General features: G+C 41.8%; 2 protein-coding genes across 5 annotated transcripts in view; one reads left to right on the forward strand and one right to left on the reverse strand.

Moving 5' to 3' along the window:
- Window positions 1-3,941: 3,941 nt before the first annotated feature.
- On the reverse strand, window positions 3,942-11,647 carry LOC105916041 (zinc finger protein ZIC 4). Its single transcript, XM_012850339.3, has 2 exons — window positions 10,915-11,647; window positions 3,942-5,825 (listed from the first exon to the last, which is right to left on the reverse strand). Exons 1-2 carry the CDS (start codon window positions 11,435-11,437, stop codon window positions 5,203-5,205), a joined length of 1,146 nt encoding a protein of 381 aa, XP_012705793.1. The 5' UTR covers window positions 11,438-11,647; the 3' UTR covers window positions 3,942-5,202.
- A 7,031-nt stretch (window positions 11,648-18,678) lies between these two features.
- Window positions 18,679-19,432, forward strand: part of vps8 (VPS8 subunit of CORVET complex) — a 64,430-nt gene continuing 63,676 nt past the window's right edge. For all 4 annotated transcript variants that reach the window (XM_012850335.3, XM_012850336.3, XM_012850337.3 and 1 more), the window contains exon 1: window positions 18,679-18,796. In XM_012850335.3, the coding sequence (XP_012705789.2) occupies window positions 18,725-18,796 (72 nt within the window). In that variant the 5' untranslated portion in view covers window positions 18,679-18,724. The remainder of the gene's footprint in view (window positions 18,797-19,432) is intronic.

The raw sequence follows: 19,432 nt of genomic DNA on the forward strand, positions 1-19,432 counted from the left end.
ACAACCCCACGACATCCCTTACCAGCACTGAGAACCCTAAACCACCACTCCCCCAGCGAGTGAAGTCTAGTGAGATATTGTCAGTAATAGTTTTTTATCTTTAGAAACGTCGTATCACCATGGGTTTGCTGGAAATACATCCTGCGACAGGTGAAAGGCTAAAAGCTAGTTAGCTGACTTCAGCAATTCAAAGTGGGACATAGCACAATTCTTTGCGTGACCTGATTTAGACTTCACAGCCTCCTCATGGAAAACAACGAAGATGTCCTGAGAGAAGAGATCGCACACTTTGTAGTTCATTTTCGGAGGCTGTAGACCCTGATTTGACTCGCATCATCCATGTGCGTTTCTGTCTTTTGACACGGTTGCATTCTGAAAAGCCAATAACTGGAAAGTAATCTCTGGTAAAGTCAAATGCTGAGTTATCTATTTCAAAAATTACACTGACTGCTCATGATCTCTAAACAGAACCCCACTTCAAAGACTGAACAAACCCTTTAATGTATTAAGACCATTTAAGAGTTATATTCTCTTCGAATGAACTTGGGACTTTAATGTTTTATGCTTGGATTTATTTAAAAGTAAATGTGCTGAGAATGATAATAAAGAACAGAGAATAACAAAGAAAAGTGTCACCATAGGTGTTTCTCTTGCATCCGTTACCTTTGTCCACGTTCAAAAAGAGCTGCAGAATATCTGAAACCTTATCAGGTTAAGGGCTGACAGGTCAATCAGGATGTAGAGGAAGTTGGTGGTTATCCATCTAAATACTGGCCAAAGCTCTTCAGTCTGCTGCTTTTGTGTTGTCTATAAAAATACATTTAAAGACTGAAACCAGGAAGTCATTTAAAAACAACAGAAGACAATAACAGAATAACGGCAATAACAGTTTATGAAAAAAAAAAAACATTCGCCAGCAACAGGATTAAACTTTTCAAAGTCCAATTTGTTGTCTTTATTCTATTTTTCATGTTTATCACACATTAACTGGAGTTCAGTGGTCTAATCAGAAGGCTTTTTATACGGCAGGCTCACTTCACAGGGATTTACATCAGCAAACTCCAACATCCATTTCAATCATTGCCTTAAAATAAGCAACACATTTACTGAGAACAGACTACACACTCCCATCTGTCTGTCAGAGATGGAACATCTCGAAAAAACAAACAAACAAACAAGAAAGCGCCTGTGAACTCTGAGAAAGGAACACTGTGACAGGTGCCACCCATGGACCGGTTCAATGTGGGAAACACGTGTAAGTCTGTCACATCAACGTGGCGACTAAGACCTGGACTCCAATCTGCTTCCAACTGCGATGTTTCAAACACTTGATTCTGTGGAACAACATGGAATTACTACTCCTGGAGGATGTTGAGTCCAAATCTACAGATCTACCACCCAGCCAGAGGTTTAATAGCTAAAACTTTGGCTTTGTGAAACATTACTCAGAATATGAAATTACTGTTTTAATGGCGCAAATGTTTCTACAAATCAAGTTTAAGAGAAATTATGGAATCCCTCAATATTGAAAAGAAGCCTGTTACACCTCTTCCTTTCTGACAGCTTGGGTTCTTGGAGGAATGAGATAAACTGCTTAGTTTAAATTGGATCGAGAACATTAGGTTGATCTGCCTTCCTGAAGGAAAATTCTCTGTTCAGTGGACAGATAATCATCCAGAAAACCGATTTCAGCTTTCCAAAAACTACCATACTGTGGATTGGTTGAATGAACAAAGGGTCTAAAAGTTTGTGTTCCACCGGTGCATTTGTTGTAATAATAGTGCGTCTACTGCCAGTGGCTGGGAAGGTGCTTCTTTATACGTTTCACTGGAATGGTACCAACCAAATGTTCTAGCATGATCTCCTTGTTCAGTGCTGATTCAGGCGGTGAATATCTATTTCATCTACAGTTGCACCATACCAGCAAATATTTAAATCCAATACTATTGCTAAACATTGTGACGACCAGATATAGCATTAACCCACTTTTTTTTAAAGCCAGTAATCAATGTCCCCACTACTGTCCACTAGCTGCAGATTCTCACTCACTAAATATATACATCTGATGTAGGCAATGTTGCACACACTGATATTGCAAACGTGATTAATTCGATACACTGTGCCGCTCTATTTTGATCCAATCACACACAGTCCATACGCCTTTTCACATAAATGCCTGTCATAAAAGCTCAACCATTATTGTTCTTTTATGAAACTCTAAACCCTATTCCCATTCGATCAGATCAAACACTGTGTGCTTTTAGAACATGCAGCTGTGATTGTGGAACCAAAGGGCCGTGACTTATAAATCTTTAGCATTCACCAGAGCTTAAAATGTGTTTCGGGCATCCAACCCACACCTAATTATTTCAGGCTGAGCTCTTCTTGTGCGGATGGTCCAAATGCAATCAATGATTCAAATACCATCAAGTTTCGGTGTGCTCCATCCTCAACATCTTAAATCTACAGCAGATTCTGATGACCAATATATTACTGTGATTCCATTATAGCGGCCTCTTTTATGAAACACTTAAAGACAGGACTTAAACACCTTTTTTGCCATCTCTATGTTTTCTGGAAGAACATTGGAGGCATGGGAGCTTAAACTTAGCCTACCGATGGTACGTCTGTGAGACCCTAAACGGGGAAGTCCCGGCCCCAAAACAGCAGACTTATGCAGACAGTCTGTGCGACCAGTTGGTCAATGCAGGACCATGGCATAGTGATGCGTCACACACATCAAATATTTTGGCATTACCACACATGGTCAGGGGTCATGGTGAAGCATGCTGGCTTGAGCTTTGAAAGCTTACTTTGTCCTCAGATATAGCCTGCTTGATTGGTGATGTAATGAATGGCCAGAGCCAGTTCAGAGAAGGCGAGTCTGTGCAGCTTTCTGAGGGAAGTGTTTGGTGAACAAAGCTGTGGTCAATATGGATCTGTGACTACCTCCCAAGTTTAATTTGCAATGTAACAGTAATGGGTGAACCTTGACCCCCCCCCCCCCCCCCCCCCAACTCATCGTCGACAACACCTTCAGATGAACGTGAGGTGTAGAGAACACTGGAAGATCACAGTCTGAAGGTGTGATCTAGTAGAGGCTCTGGACTGTTTTTCTACAGAAATCCCATTTCCTGAAGCTCATTTCTTACAGTTCACTTCTAAACACTGGCTTTTGTTTCCCACCCTTTCCAAGCATATTGCTTTGAGTTTTTTTCCAGACGCTTTAATGTTCTCCTTTCATAACTGTGCTACCAGGTTTGTCTTGGTCCCAATGTACGGCCGAACTGACTGGGAACAATTATCATCTTTGGCAATAGTCATGATTTACCTTGTTTGAACAGTTGTATAGTCCTGTCCTGGATCTCAGCAAATAGTTTTCTAATTTTGGGGACATGTTTCGTGTGAATCAGCCAGGAACAACAGCTCATCAGGCTGATCTGCAAACCCATTTCTAGAATGAGATTTGAACAGGTATTTTTAAAGAATGAGGCTATATTTTTTCCACAAAATTGAGTGATTCCACAATTTTATCTCATAACCTGATTTTCTTTCTCGCTTTCGCTAGCAAGTAACAACTGACTGAACACCCTCCACGAATAGCCCTGGGCACTCAGCGTTAAGCATGATCACACTTCCACAGCATATGAAATTAATATCTATCCAACAGTTAATTATCCATTCTAGTTTATCACATGCAGTCATCTGCGTGTTAGATTGGTGGTCATTTTGGAAATCTTGAGTTGTCAACTGGAATGTAACCAGACCTCAGTAACTGAGCTACTGAGCTACCCTTAGCCCCAGAATGCTCTGCGTTGCCACGCCTGCAGAGCATTCTGGGGCTAAAGGTCTTGCTCAGGGACCTAGAGTGGCAGTCTGTGGGACTCAAACCCAGAACCTTGCAGCCTTTCCAGGACACAAACACCCTGCTCTCTAACCACAAACCACAACTTCCCCAGCGAGTGAAGTCTAGTGAGATATTGTCAGTAATAGTTCTGTTTATCTTTATAAACGTCGTATCTTCATGGGTTTGCTGCAAATACATCCTGCGAGAGGCGAAAGGCTAACAGCTAGTTAGCTGACTTCAGCAATTCAAAGTGAAAATGTGGGCTAATCAGTGGGACATAGCACCATGTTAGTGGATATCAGCATCTGAACAGCATCTGCGTCTGTATGTGGAGTTACCTCGGCTGTCAGCAGATTCAATCCACCTGATTCGCTGTGACTCGTCTCTTTGTTCCAGCTCTGAATAAAGAGCTGAATAAAGGCTTTGGATTCCATCAAATATGGTGTGTTCTTATGCTTTCCAGGTCTCACAGTTTGAAAACGATGAGCTCACAATCAGCCGATCCACCAAGTCGGCTGGTGAGGCAGACTGATGCAGGTATATTCAAACAGCTTCTTGGTTTTCACCACTATGAGGATGTACTTACTTCCCAACAAGCTCGTGGAGATATGACATCTTTCTAAAGGGAACTATTAATGAAAAATCCAGGCTACCCTTTAAGAAGGTGCTTAAATACCACATTAACGACTTAGCAAACTGCACCCAAACCACTTGCCACCATATATGAGCGATCACATTAACACTTTGACCAGGTTTCCACTCATTCTTTCATACCAAAGGCCTCAGCCTGCTTCGAACAAAGTGCTGGTCAAATCTTCTAATATGTTGAAGAAATTCAAACTGGCAGCAAGTTCGGCTGTTTTCCCAAGACTTTTTGCACAAAACAAACAAACAAAAACAAAACCGGCACAGGACTGTTTAAAGCACACTGAAACCTTCCCGGGTCTGCCAGCCCTGGTCCCTATGAGCCTGCTGTTGGACATGTTGAGCTGCCTGTTGGCCTTTTTCATCACTCTTGCCTTAGCCCTTGTATTTGCTTCACATGTGTCAGCCCTTAGACTGGTTAGGAAGTTCCAACACCCTGTTCAGATAGTTCTAGGAAGCCACACAGCTCCAACATCCTTGATTTAACGTGACTGTGTTAGTTGTAAAAGTGTGTTTCAGAATCAAATGAGGACCTTTCTACCACTGCTTTAGACACTGCATGTGTCACCACATCTCCGAAATGAGTCATTTAGTGAAACAATAACTGTCTTGATGTTTGGACAAAGCCTTCGCCAGGAGCCATTAATGCTGAAGCATACAACTGCTTGTTCTGTCGGTATTATCTGTCTAAAACAACCAGGTCCTCCACCCTACGTGACATACTCGTCCTCATCGCTGCGTTCTGTTTTGATGTGGTCTGGATGAAGCAGGGGGAAGTGTGGCGCTGTAGTCCTGGTACAAACGTACCACTCTTTAATGTTTGACAGCTGGGTTAAGGCCGGGTTCACTGAGCGCTGGCTCCGCCTGGGGATCCTGGAACTCTGCTGCTTCTGGCTTAGTTGACTCTTCAGGCTCGACACGGAGAGATCCAGAGGCATTGCCGCTGGAGACGAACTACGCAGCAACACCTTACTACTTACTTCGTTGCCGGAGTTGAGATCTAATTCATGAGAGGCCAACAGCGGGAAATGAGCACTTTTGTTATCAAGCGATGAGGAGAAGTGGTTCATTTTAAGATCAAGGGGCTCGAGGATGGGCTGCTGGAGTTGATGATGGCCAAAGTTGTACAAGTCCTGGTGATCAGAGGTAGGTGACAACTTGACGTGGATCTTCATGTGTTTGCGTAGGGAGCTGGGGTGGGTGTAAGACTTGGTGCAGCCCAGAGCCTTGCAGTCATAGGGCTTTGAAGCTGTGTGGACCTGGGAGTGCTTCTTCCTGTCACTGCTGTTAGCAAAGCGCCGCTCACAAAACTCACACTGGAATGGCTTCTCACCTGCAAAACAAACATTGCAGTCACTGTTACAACAGCCAAACAAAATTTTCCTAACAAATATGTCATTTGGACCAAACTAATATTTCTTCTTTATATACATGTGCAGGACACCTTGATTACAAGACACTGAGAAGACTGTATGTTCCCTCTGTGCATGCCCTGGGTCTCTTTGGGAATGCCGGCTCCCCTCCACAAAAACATGCCTGTGTGTTTAATGAGGCTCTCTAAATGGTCCTGGAATATAAATCCACCAGGCTTCGTGCAAACCACAAATGTAAATCCCATTTTTAAAGTCTAGTAAGGGTGGCGCTTCTGTTTAATGGAATCATTCATTCAAGGAATCATTTGAATGTTTCTTTGCTGTCTTTGATGATTGCCTGTTGTTCTGGCAACTGTAACACTACGCTCCATGACGCTACGATTTCTGTCCATTCTAGATGTGTCAGCTCCATGACAAACAAATAATTCACACTGATTTTCAAGTTTACATACACTCTTTGGTGGAGGGAATGCCATATTAATTTGAGACTTTTAATGATGGTCTCGTGTTGTTTTTTTAAGGCTTTTCTTACACAACAAACAACTTTAACAAATGGTAAAAACAAGAATCAGGTAAAAACATTGAATTTAAAGCAGATTTTTGTCCAATCCATATAGACTCGAGATTAATCATATAGGCTAAAACATAGACATATACTACACTAATTGCTAAGGGTCTAAATGTCCCCTGGCAGAAACAACAAACATTTTTGTAGCATCAACAGGCTCCTGGCTATATATCTGAGCAATGTTTCTGATCCAGATTTTTTTTTTTACACATTTAAACTGGTTGATTTTAAAGCAGAGTTGACTTTGAAGGATGGTTCATACATTTAAAATTTCGTTGAGGTCAAGGCCTTTCTAAAGCTTAATGTTAACCTGCTTTATCCAATCCAAAACCAGCCTGACTCTGGATCCCTGCCCTGCTGGAACACCCAACTGTGTCCACATGTCAACCATCTGGCTGTAGGCTTGTGGTGAAGTTGAAGAATTTAGAGTAAGTGCTTCATTATTCCACCCACTCTGTGCAATGCACCAGAAACACAGACAGTGAAACAGCCTCAGCAGTATGGTACCACCATCCCAATGTGGTTTGGTCTCACCCTCCATGTGGCCAGCTGTTGAACCTGAATGGATACACTTTGGAGTAGTGGCTTTTTTCTTGGCTGGAACCATCGTGGTCCCTGGTGATGTAAAGCTTGCTTTACTGTGGTTGCTGAAGTCAGTGAGACAGTTTATGGTGGGCTTGAGTCTGGGTGGTTCCTGGGTCAGATGGTTGAAACCTGGACACAACTGGGTGTTCCTGCAGGACAATGGTCCTAAAGAACGAGTAAGACAAGCTAATGGTCCTGGCAACTGACTATGGGATGTTTAACTAAATATTAGTGGGGATGTATCTATATGTTTGTGAGCCTGTAAGTAAAATTATAAATTTGTAGATTAGAAAAAGTTTGCAGTAAATTCAGACTTGTGTGCCAAACTCTTGACTTTGAAAATCAATAAAGTTGGATGTTTTATAATCCTGCCACCCCGGAAAGAGAATGTCCCATCAACTATGACATTTGTGATGATGATGAATGGATGTTAGTTCTGACAGACCCTGAACATGGTCATTGCTGGGGACCATTTGTACTAAATTATATCCAACCGGGACCATTCCCCCTCTGTCCCTCAAGTTCCTACGGTATCGCCTTATCTATTGGTTGTCCCATGTCCATTCATTCTGATGCGCTCCTGTAACGCCAGTGTGCGTGCTTGGTCCTTGCTAGTTTTCCCTTCCTAGCTGCACATGCACACTTCTAATGTTTATGTTTCTTATTAGCTTAGCGGTTAGCTTCGGTGTTAGCCTTTCAATGTAGCTCCGCTGCTCTCACCGTATACTTTGAACATGGTTGAGAGTCACAAGAGGCAAACCGCGTACAAGTTTATGAGAAGAAGAGGAATGCCTCAATAGAAAGAAATAAGACCAGAGTGGATTTGGGAGATTTTTTTCACGTGATTCCCCTGAGGAGCGGAAGAGCAGGTAAGTGGTCTTGTGCATGCGCAGTTATTCAAAAAGGGACTTAATTACATTTCCGGAAAAATTGCCGACTATATCTTTGACTCTTTGACACAGGCTGCTTATATATTTAGACCTAATTTCAGTACACTGTGAGCACTGCAGCTAAAGTCAAATTCCTTGTTTGTGAATACAATCATGGGCAACAAAGCTGATTCTGATGTGCAGTCTTATGTCCTCTTTCTACAGGCTCTGCTTCTCTGGGTTTTATTTGACTCCGCCCACTTTGTGAGCTTTTTGACTGCAGTATGTTCCCTACTGGGCTAGCCTTTACCAACCCTGCTCAGGAGGTGGTACCGCTGGAGCTGAGACGTGAGCAGACAACTAGTCAGTGGCTGACCATGGATGTGGCCGGCTGAAAGTGGAGCAAGCCAAATTATTATTATTTTTTTTTAAATTGGCCACCATTTGCTGAATTGGTACCACACTGAAAATAGAAGCAATGGAATCACTGGATACACTGAAAGCTTTTAATTTTTTTCTCTAAAGAGTGTGTGGTTCAAAAGGTTGTTTACAGGCCCTGTTAGAACCACTGTTGTGAGAGTGTGTGTGTGTGTGTGTGTGTGTGTGTGAGAAAAGTAAGAACCGCTGCTGCAGCCTTCTCTCTCCCACAGAAGGCTGTCTAGCTGACAGAGGAAGCTGCTGCCAAACAGGATCCACACCGCTGCCCATAGTGTGGAACCCACTGGAGCTTTGCTCCGCTGCAGCAGGTGGATCTAAGTCAAAGAATACCCACTGAGCGAAACACAGTGCAAATTTCTAATATCCAACCTATAAAACTAAAAAGCCCTAAATCCTTGAGGCAAACTTTGGATCAGATCAGATAAGATCAGTCTTGTCTCCCCTCTGTTTCTGCCCCCCCTCCCACTTTTGCAAAAAGTAGTTCTACAGGTGTAAGTTATTTAACTGAGAGGGAAGCAAACAGCATACATGTAACAATCAAAATCCCCCCCACCCCTTCTCTTATTTTAGCTGTTTCAAAGATCAAAATCATAACGATTGGCAGTACCACAGGTACATCTAAAAAAAACCCACTGACTTCTTGAAAAAGGTTCCATATTTTTGCCCCTCATCTCAGAAAGTGAAACTCATTTATCATATAGAATCATTACACCCAGAGTGAAACATTTCCTTTATTTCTTGTAAATGTGTTGATTATGGCTTACCGATGACGAAAACCGAAAATAAAACTGAAAAGAAACCCATGGTGTCACATCCTAATCAGCTAATTAATGCTGAACAGCTGCAAAGGTTTCCTGGGCCTCTGAATGGGCTCAGTCTGGGTCAGTAGATCCAATCATAGGGAAGACCGAACAGATGTCCAGAACAGGGGGTTCCCAAAGTGGGGGTCAGGACCCCACGCAGGGTGGCAAGATCATTTGAAGCTGATGTACTAAAAACATTTAGTATTTCCTGCACTTTTCTGTCAAAATCGTAAGAAAATATATTTTTCCCTCAAAATATTAAGCCTTTATTCTCACATTCTCTGCATTGATGCAGGAATTCATTCAGGAGGAGGACCGACCAAGTTTTAGGCGCAATGAACAGTTTTCAGAAACCAGACATTTCTGTTTAAAATATCCTTTTTATTAATCCTACTGTAATCTTCTTATTTTCTGAGACTGAATTTTCAGTTTTCATTACAGGTAAGCCCCAAGCATCAACATGACAAGAAAAGGCTTGCAATATTTCACACTGTGTGTAATGAATCTATATAATTCATGAGCTTCACTTGCTGACATGAAGGACACAAAATATTGTATTGTTTTATGATCTACCTGCAGCTTTTGGCAGCTTTGCTTTTATTAAATGAGGTGAAGGATGGGCGACAGCCAGCAGGCTGAACCTGCTGCGCTCCTAGCGTCCAGACTTGTGGGTTTTTTGAGTGAAAAAAAGACAACGTGTTCAGAGCGCAGAATGTTTACACTGCAAGTTATTATTGTTAAGGTTTGCAGGAAGTTCTGTCCCAGCTTATCTGTTTTACTGATGCTTTTAACAAAAGAAAAAACTAGTTTTCTTTAGCCCCCCCCCCCTAGAGTTAAACTATATAGTTAACGCATATGGTTTGAATGCTAATTACATTTTAAGATGGCATTACTAATGGTTAGTCATTAGCAATAATTTCCTCCCTGAACCCAAAACAGCTGTGGAAGGAAACTGGAGTACCTGGAGAAAAGCCACATATACCCAGGGAGAAAGTGCACACTCCAAACAGAAAGGTCCTGGCCGGGACTTCAACCGCTAAGTCCCAGTGGACACTTTAACAAGGCAAGTTTGTTTATATAGTACTTATTAGTAACAGGATGATTAAAATTTCTGTATCATTCGTGTTATACATGAGAATGTATTAACATTCTCCTGGGAAACTGTACCAGTTTTGTAATGATGTCACCTCTGCCTCATAATAAGCTTCCCTTTAAAAACAGTTACGGCTCAGTAATAAACGCACTGGTTAGCAAAGAGCACCAGATCACAGGGGTAGACTTTAACTTGTGTATTACCCATTGGTTAGACGTTTACCATAAACAACTAGTTATTGCACTGCAGCTCCTCTAAAGGCACCTCAGGCATAAAAGAGCGCTCCAAGGCACACCTCTGTTCAGAGTAAAAGTCAAGCATTTCATTTTAAACCTGATCTGACGTCTTCATAAACCGTGTGAATTGTGTTAATCCCCGAAAGCCTGCATGACTCCTCAGCCCCTGTGTTCCAGTAGGAAACAAGGAGGCGGTGAAGTGGAAGGTGTGCAGATGGGGGACTCAGCCCGTAAAAAACATGGAGGGGGGGATCCCTGCAGACTGAGAGCTATCTTTATTAACCTCACATGGTGTGTGTGTGTGTGTGTGTGTGTGTGTGTGTGTGTGTGTGTGTGTATGTGTGAGAGAGAGAGAAAGAGAGAGAGGAAGCTGCTGTCTGTACGGATGACACGGATTTAAACCCCCCGCAGCCAGCGGTGTCGCTCTGTGAACAGACCCAGAAGCAGCAGAGCCTACCCGTGTGCGTGCGCGTGTGGATCTTGAGGTTCTCGGAGCGTGCGAACATCTTGCCGCAGTTGGGGAATGCGCACGAGAAGGGCTTCTCCCCGGTGTGCACGCGGATGTGGTTGATGAGTTTGTATTTGGCTTTGAACGCCTTCCCGCCGCGCAGACACTCGTCCCACATGCAGACATGACTGAGGCTCTCCAGCCCCGCGGCTACGTGCTCGCTGGTGACGTGGTCCACGAGCTCGGGCATGGAGCTGAAAGTTTGCTCGCAGACGGATGTCGCTGTCCGCCCGAGCCGCTGCTTCGAAGAAGTTCGGTCAATCCATTTGCAGACCAGCTCGGTTTTCACGGTGGGGCCTTTGGAGAAATCCAGCAGGCCGTCCATCCCACCCCCGGCTGGAGTGTCAGCGCAGGCGGAGACATTCGTGGCTTTCGCTTGGGGTGGGGAGACGATGCTCGAAGCCCCGGAGTTGTTGTTCCCCAAAGGAGAGACGAGGCCATTGTGCCTGGCCACCACGGCCATCCGCTTCATGCTCCGCTCCGCTCCCCGAATACACTCCTCGTTTTCCCTAAAAGGACTTAATTATAAATGACAATGCGCTTATTGCGCTCCTGTTTTCTCCCAGTGGCAGAGTTTAACCAACAGCGCATGCGGCAGCGTCTTTACCCCCCGCTGTTCGACGTTAGATCCCGAGAGTCAAGCCTCCATGCTTCTATTTACTGTGAATGGAGGTGAACGGATTCGAAGGAATATGCCAGGCTGCGATCCAAACCAGCGGAGGGGCGTCCTTGTCTCCTTCCCTTGCTCCCTTCGGTCTCGCTTCACTTTCTTCCTAGTCACTAACAGTCCTACAGAAAAAAAATGTTTAGCGTAGACCGTTTTTATTGCGTCATAGATATACATAGAACAATATGCAACATATCAAAAAAAAAATATGTTAGGCTACTGTGTGTTTTCTGTTGCACAAGTGCAGATCTTTTGTTTTTAATCAGATTTACTCCCAGCTCTCAGAATGACACCTTACCCATTAGTCTAATGTCATTATTTTAATGCTTATTTCTACTCTTAAAATTTTGACATGAAAACGTTCAGTGATCTGTCATTTTTAGGAATGTTCCCCCCCCCCCCCCCCCCAGGAGTATTCACTGTTAAATGTGTTATAAACTACCTTTATTGGGCTGAAATATAATAAACAAGAGCAGATCAGAGAACCAGCTGTTTTAATTCAAATACACAAAGAATGACAATCTGCAGTATTTCCACAACAGTGTGTGTGTGTGTGTGTGTGTGTGTGTGTGTGTGTGTGTGTGTGTGTGTGTGTGTGTGTGTGTGTACTTGTATTTGCAGCTTAGTGAGAACATTTTTTGGACATTTTACTAAATGAGGGCTTTGATGTAAAATTGGGACATTTTTCTGCCCTCACTTTTTTGTGGGAGGGGGAGGGGGGGTGGATTGTTAGGTTTCGGACAAAAGGGTCAACTAGGTTTAGGTTATTGTTAGAGCAAGGTTTATTGTGGTAATGGGGTAAGGTCATAGAAAGGGTTAAAAATTAATGAGAATCAATGGAATTCAAGGTCCTTATTTAAAACAAGTGTGTGCATGTGTGAATGTGTGTGTGTGTGTGTGTGTGTGGGGGGGGTACTTGCATATGCAGCTGAGTGATAACATTTTTTGTGCATTTTACTTGTAAAGTGATGACTTTGAAAGTGAAGAATTTTTTTGATCACTTGGGCTTGAGTTTAGGTTTGGGACTAAGGTGTCAGTTAGGTTTAGGGTCAGGGTTAGAGTAAGGCCATAGACAATGAACTGAAGCAAACTCCACATTATCCACCAATTAACAAACTGGCTTCTAGTGTCCTTCCCCACACTTCCCTCTGTATATAAGTTCACTGTTGGCCGTCATTCTCCACTGGATTCTTCCGTTCTTCTGCCAGATTTTCTGGTACGGCGTCTGTTGCTTTGTTTCCATGCCTGTGTTGACCCATGTTCCCTTTATGTCATCTTTGTAAATTCTTATTATTTTTCATTAAAAATTCTGCTCCTTCCCACTTCTGTTTTTGTCAGTTTTTGGGTTCCATTAAAACCAAACATGACATCAGTCTCAAGTAAAAAAAATATACAACCCTGTAATTTGCATTGCAAATACCTGCACAAGGCTAATTATGCAATTGAGTCTGCAGTAAATGTACAGTGCGTAACAGACCTTAATGAGATGTTGTCTCTTGTTGACTGACGAGGAACATGACTCCAACAAGAGAGCGGTGAGTTGATACTGTGGCTGAAATATGGAACGTAAGACTGGAAAACCCTGCATGGTGGATCTGTAATTTCACTAGAAAAAGTAAAAAAAAAATGTAATACCCAGAATGAGAATAAGGGACTGCTGCAGCCTTGAAAGATGCAAGCCCAAGTCAAGGATTAGATGAGTTAAACAGTATTTCAGGTTGCCTGTTAATAGGCAGTTTTCTTACCAGGGGCTACGAGGCCCCCCGGGCCCCATGGTCACACTGTCAGAAACAAATGTAACAATTCACATCATGTTTTGAAGGCACTTCTTCTCAGTCTTATTGTATCACCAGCAGTTTGGAACAGTGGAAAGGATTATGAAACTCACCTAACTATTGAAGAAGGCACATTTGGTCAACCAATTCCTACACAATGATGATTGATGAATTCCTAGAACATAAATCTGCACAAGTCTAATTCTGCGAAGAAACTTTCTGGACTAAAGCAGTGTTCTATCCTAAATAGTTGCTGCAGCAAGAGATATTGCCCCAACAAGAGAACTGTCAAATATAACAGTAGAACGGGTTGTAATATAAAATGAAAATAGATTTATGGAAAGAAAAGCCGAATTAAACCAAAATGAAGGTTTAGTGAGCCAAAGAGAGGCAGTCATGGACTGCTCGCATAAAAGTGGGATTCATTGAGGAATCCTGAATCTACATTGCTTAAAAAGATTATTCTGGTGCCGTCCCAGTGAAACATCTAAAATAAGGGTGCACGATAGGACACCTGCAAAGCTGATGTATGTGAGAAGATTTAAGTTTTTTGTTTGTGAATTTCACATCTCAAAATATTTTGAGCAGTCAGAAAAGCAAAAAATGGGATTTTTGCTGTGAAAAAGGTAGACTGTTCCCTCTGGAGTGTGGCAGGTCAGCCTGTTTGAAGCTGAGGTTTTGAGTATTTTGATGTTTTGTTCAGAATAAAGGCAGATTTGGAGCTGGGGGACAGACGAATTGGGTTGTTGTATACAGTGATGCAGACTCTGCTCCAGACTGTTGTTGTAAAGAAAGAGCTGAGTCAAAAAGCAAATCCTTTCATTTACTGGTCTATATTACAACCCTCTTTTAGGGTTATGGGGAAAGCAATGAGCAAAAGAATGAGATCCTACATGCAAGTAACCGAATTGAGTTTCCTCTGTTGGGGGTCTGGACCAAACCTGAGACACATGGTGAGGAGCTCCATCCTGCCTAGAGGAGCTCAAAGAAGAACCACTACTTCTTCACATTGAAAGGCGTCAGTTGAGGTGGTCAATCCGTCTGATCAGGATGCCTCCTAGGCACCTCCATTTGGAGGTTCTCATGGGCACATCGTACCTGGAAGGAGACCACAGGAAAAAATCAGAACCTGCTGGAGCGACGGACACCTTGGGATTCCTTAGAACGACCGGGAGGGTGTCAATGGGGAGAAGGATGTCTGGTTTTCCATTTTTGGGCCTGGTTCTCCTGTAATCTGATCTCAAATAGGCCCAAGACAACAGATTGACTTGAAATTCAACAGTGTATGGTTCCATCATTTGTTTTCTTCTACTTTTATTTAAGATTTCCTACAACATTTAATCTTTTGAAGTAGCTGATGTTTCAGGAAGCTGGAAGGCCAGGTTTGCCAGGTGTTTAGGTGTTGGTTTTGTGTCTATGTTTTGATCCTTTCCTTGTTTATTTTATATTGTAAATGGTGTTGTGTATTTAGTTTATTAGTTTGTGTTCATAAGGTCTTGCCATGGTAATTAATTACTTTAGGTTTAATTTCTTATTTCTTGTGTTTGTTTCCCTGTGTATTTAGTTTATTCCCTTGAATCAGTATTAGTCTATTCCACCCTGATTAGTAGTTTATTTGTGTCTTAGTTAAACTCCCTCAGTGTTAATTAATCTCTCTCCCTCAGTGTTCCTGCTTCACCTCTGCTCCACGTTATTCCCTGTCAACCTCAACTGCATGGAGTGTCATTCTCCACTGTTCCCTCAGCATATAAACCTAATGGTTGTCATTGTTTTTTGCTGGACTCTATTGTTACATTAGCTGTTTCTTTGACTGTTGTGCCATGTTCTGTTTTAACTTCTGTAAGGTTTTTGTTTTATTAATACAATCATCATAATGCTTGTGCCATATTTCTGTCTGCACCTTGGTCCCACTCCAAACCCCGTAGAACATGACGCAGAATGTTCTGCTGTTAAATTATCTTTATGTCATATAATGTGGGATTTGTTTTAATCAAAATGTACAACAGCTGAATTAATCTTAAATGATTCTATACTGAAACCTTTACAAATGTCATTTTAACAGCAATGCATGAAGTGAATATATTAGCTGCGCCTATGATCCTTAATACACTGATGTCTCTGTACATACATTGTCCACACCTGCAAGGCGCACCCTGCAGAGAGGAGGTGAGCAAGAAAGCAGCACCACACAAACACAACTCTACACACAGTAAGTGGGCACTACATGGGTTCTATTCCCTTTGCTGAACCCTTACTTCCTTTTTTTCCTTCTCAGCTGTGATTAATCAGTAATCCCTCACCTGTTTCACATCCAATAATTACTCCTCCAAGTACTGGCGCACCTGGGTTTCATTTAGCCCGTGTCAAATTCTGCTGTTACTCACTATGTTGGTTTCCCTGATGCCTCCAGTGTCTTATTCTAACTTTATTGATTTAAGAGAGGATCCAAAGACATTCTGTCTTTGGATCCTCTCTTTACACAAAATGCAAAAAAAAAAATCTTTAAATTTACTGAATTCTTGTGTTTTTAAGCTTTAAATTAGAACAAAGTCAACTGGGCAGACACAAAGACAAACACAACAGCTACTCTTTATTTTGTGATTTACAGCGTCCTTTGGTATGCCTTCACTGCTTAGACTTGATAGGCAAGAGTCTATATTCAGTTTCTATCCAATCTTTGTTGCAAATTTTTCAACTCATGCTGAGGGGAAGAGCTTCTAAACACAGTGAATAAATCAAACACAACTAGGGTCCATAATGAGGAGCAGGGGAGGGAACATACAACAACTAAACTCAGGTGTTCAGCAGAGAGATAATATAGCTTAAACCATATACGTAGATGGTATGAAGGCAACAATGTGAACCATACCCATTACATCCTTATGAATTGCACACCAGAACGCATGTACACATAGTTCACTGAAATAAAACAAGAAAAGCTTTGAAAACTGGAAGTAAAAAAAGAAAAACCTCCCTCACAGTTTAGACCATGTAGATAAGAAGAGATGATTGTGGTTTTCCAACTGGTCTTGATTCCAGTAAAGGAGGCTTCCATCAGTCAGCTAGGGGACTGTTTGTTCCACTAGTTGTTGGACCTAAACTTATATTGATGACGTGCATTCCGCATCTTCAGCCAGTGGATCAGACAGGAAGAAGTGACGAGGAAGGTGTGTGGGAGGACTTTTTCTCTTAAACGAAGGTTAAGCTTTTGCTGTTCAGAGATTGGTGAACCAAGTTTATTAAGTCATAGACCACTGTTTTATTATTTGCACTAATAAAATAAAATAAAAACACTGAAGGTCACACGCACAGCTTGACGTTGATTATATTCTGTCAATTCATTGAATTCATTCATTATAGGCAAGGCAAGTTTATTTGTATAGCACATTTCAGTAACAGGACAATTCAAAGTGCTGTACATGAACAGAACATAAGAAAAGGAAAACACAGAGAATTGTACGTAGCAGTGGCACAGAAAAGTAGGAAAGGAAAAGTTGCACTACAGACTTAAATAATGAAGTTTGTGTTAACAGTTTAAATAGGACAGTCAAAGGCAACTCTAAACAAATAGGTTTTTAACCTCCATTCATAAAAATTCGGGGTTTCAGCACTTTTACAGTCCTCTGGGAGTTTGTTCCAGATAAATTGAGCATAAGAACACAATTGGTCCTTTAATGTCTGTGTGAGTAATGAACGGGGCTCTCTGGCGTCCGGAAATCGCGTTGTTGTGTATGAGAGCCCGATACTGAAGCTGTAAACATCCCTTTGCCTTTAAGATTACATATATTAAAATATAGTTTCGGTTTCAAGAGTCTTTTTATTACTACAGAAGTCTACAATAAAAACACCACATTTTTCAGGCAAAGAACCTGGGGTGACCGCAACCAGGTCAATTCTTTAACAACAGAGAGAGCTGATTAGCTGATCCACCACCTGAACAATGCAGGAAATGAGCACATAGACTTCTTTACAGTCATACAATTATTAATATGTGGATCAGATAAACTTGATCATCCCCATAGAGCGAAATTAATTAGTTTCAGCAGAAGGACATGTTAATAGCGTGGCTCTACTCTCATAATTTTATTGAGCATAAATAAATAATAGGAAAAATATAGAATAATCATAAATACAAATTGGAGAAATGTACAAAGAATATAGTACAGAGGAATTGTTATGTTATTTACAGAAATGCTTTCAATAATGAAAATTTTAGAAGAAATAGAAAAGGTTGCAGATAAATAAATACATAAATACACACTAGACAAGACAAAAGAGGTGAGAAATTATTTTCTATATTGTAGATGATGATGCCAGTAGCATAAATTGTCATCTAGAAGTCTGCTAGTGTGATGCCATCTAATCCCTGACTTTCGATTGTCTCATGGAGCGCTCACTTTCCAGGCTGGTACATAAAAGCACCAAGAAGCGCAGAGAAACAGGTGTATTGGAAAACTTGTTTGTGCTGAAGCTGTAGGACTGGTTGCTGGTACTGGGAAAAGTTAATACCACACATGTGGCCTCAACAGTCCTCTATGAAATTGGGTGTGATTTCTCTGCTGCTTCGTATGATTTTTTCTTGTCATCCAGAAACAACTCTGCTCTCTCTGCTGCTCTTTTACTACGCAGGTTAGTAGAAGAGCAGCAGAGAGTTAGTAGAAGATGCTGATCAATTAGACTCCTTTAGCGCTAAATAGCATATTCCATCCATTCATTTTCTAACACGTCTATCCCTGCTGGGGTCGCGAGGTGTGCTGGTGCCTGTCTTCAGCTGTCAATGGGTGAGAGGCGGGGAACACCCTGGACAAATCGCCAGTCCATCGCAGTAGATAACATATTATGTCTGATAAATGTGCATTCCACTGCGCTGCATATTTTTAAATATACATGTTAAACAAATTATTACATCTGTATTCTATATGGTATATGTTGTAATATGTACTTTATATACTTGTTTTGCTCTGTGGACCATGAGCCTTTCTCTGTATAACTAAATGACTCAGAAGACCACAAAGCTCACGTCGACATTGATATTTTATCTAGAGCTGAAAGGAAAAATAAATGTAAAAGTTTATACTGCAATGAGAAATTATATTCAAGAACTCCTTTCTTTATAAACACAAAAAATTAGAAACTGTTCTCGTTCGCTGCTGTGCCTCTTTTCACGTTCCTAAAACGTGTCAGACTGATTAATCCAGTAGGTGGCAGTAGTGTACCAGTTGCCGTGTTTGTAGTCTTGGTAGAATCGGCAGCAGTAGAAGAAGAAGATGCGTCAAATCACTTCCTGGATGCTCAGGGGGTGAATGTAAACACAGATATGTCGCAGTCTCCAGACAGCAGGAGCCTTTTATCCGCTTCTTCCCAGCTCAACCTCATGGAAGTAGAGTCGGTGAGGGAACCTGTTCTACCTTCCGCGTCATTAGCCATCAAACAAAAACCCGCAGTTACTGGCGTTTTGAACAAAACCAAGACGATATACACCCGTCCTGTGCGTGTTTATCATGACTTTAATAAACCTTATAGATGACGTTGGAAGGAATGACCTGGAAATTGATTATTTAGCGCGTCACATTCTGCAGACATTGGTCCTCCAACTTTAATGCTATAGGATTATTCATATGAAATATATAAAGATATTACAGTGATACTGAATCTCTGTGGCTTTAGTGAGTAAAAGTTGAGTAAATTGGAATAAATATTACATTCTTCGTCGTTAGACAAGCATTCCTGTGCATCCTCCTCTCAGAATCTTCGATCATCAACAGTTTTCTGTGAAGAAACGACAGTTTAGCACAAGGTCTGGGCCCCAGATGGTTTGGTCCAGTTTGGATCGGTAATTGCAGGCCGGTAATTGGTATGCAACTAATTTAATTAGCAAGGAGCTGGCATGAGTCAGCTAAAACACCATTCTGTGGTGTTAGAGCAAACCAACAGCACCCGTAACCCTGAACGCACCATCCCCATGGTGGGACACGGTGAATGTAGCATCATGCTGTGGTGGTGCTTTTGTTAAGGAGGGGCCAGG

Source organism: Fundulus heteroclitus, unplaced genomic scaffold (assembly GCF_011125445.2).
Source record: "Fundulus heteroclitus isolate FHET01 unplaced genomic scaffold, MU-UCD_Fhet_4.1 scaffold_37, whole genome shotgun sequence".
NCBI lineage: Eukaryota > Metazoa > Chordata > Actinopteri > Cyprinodontiformes > Fundulidae > Fundulus > Fundulus heteroclitus.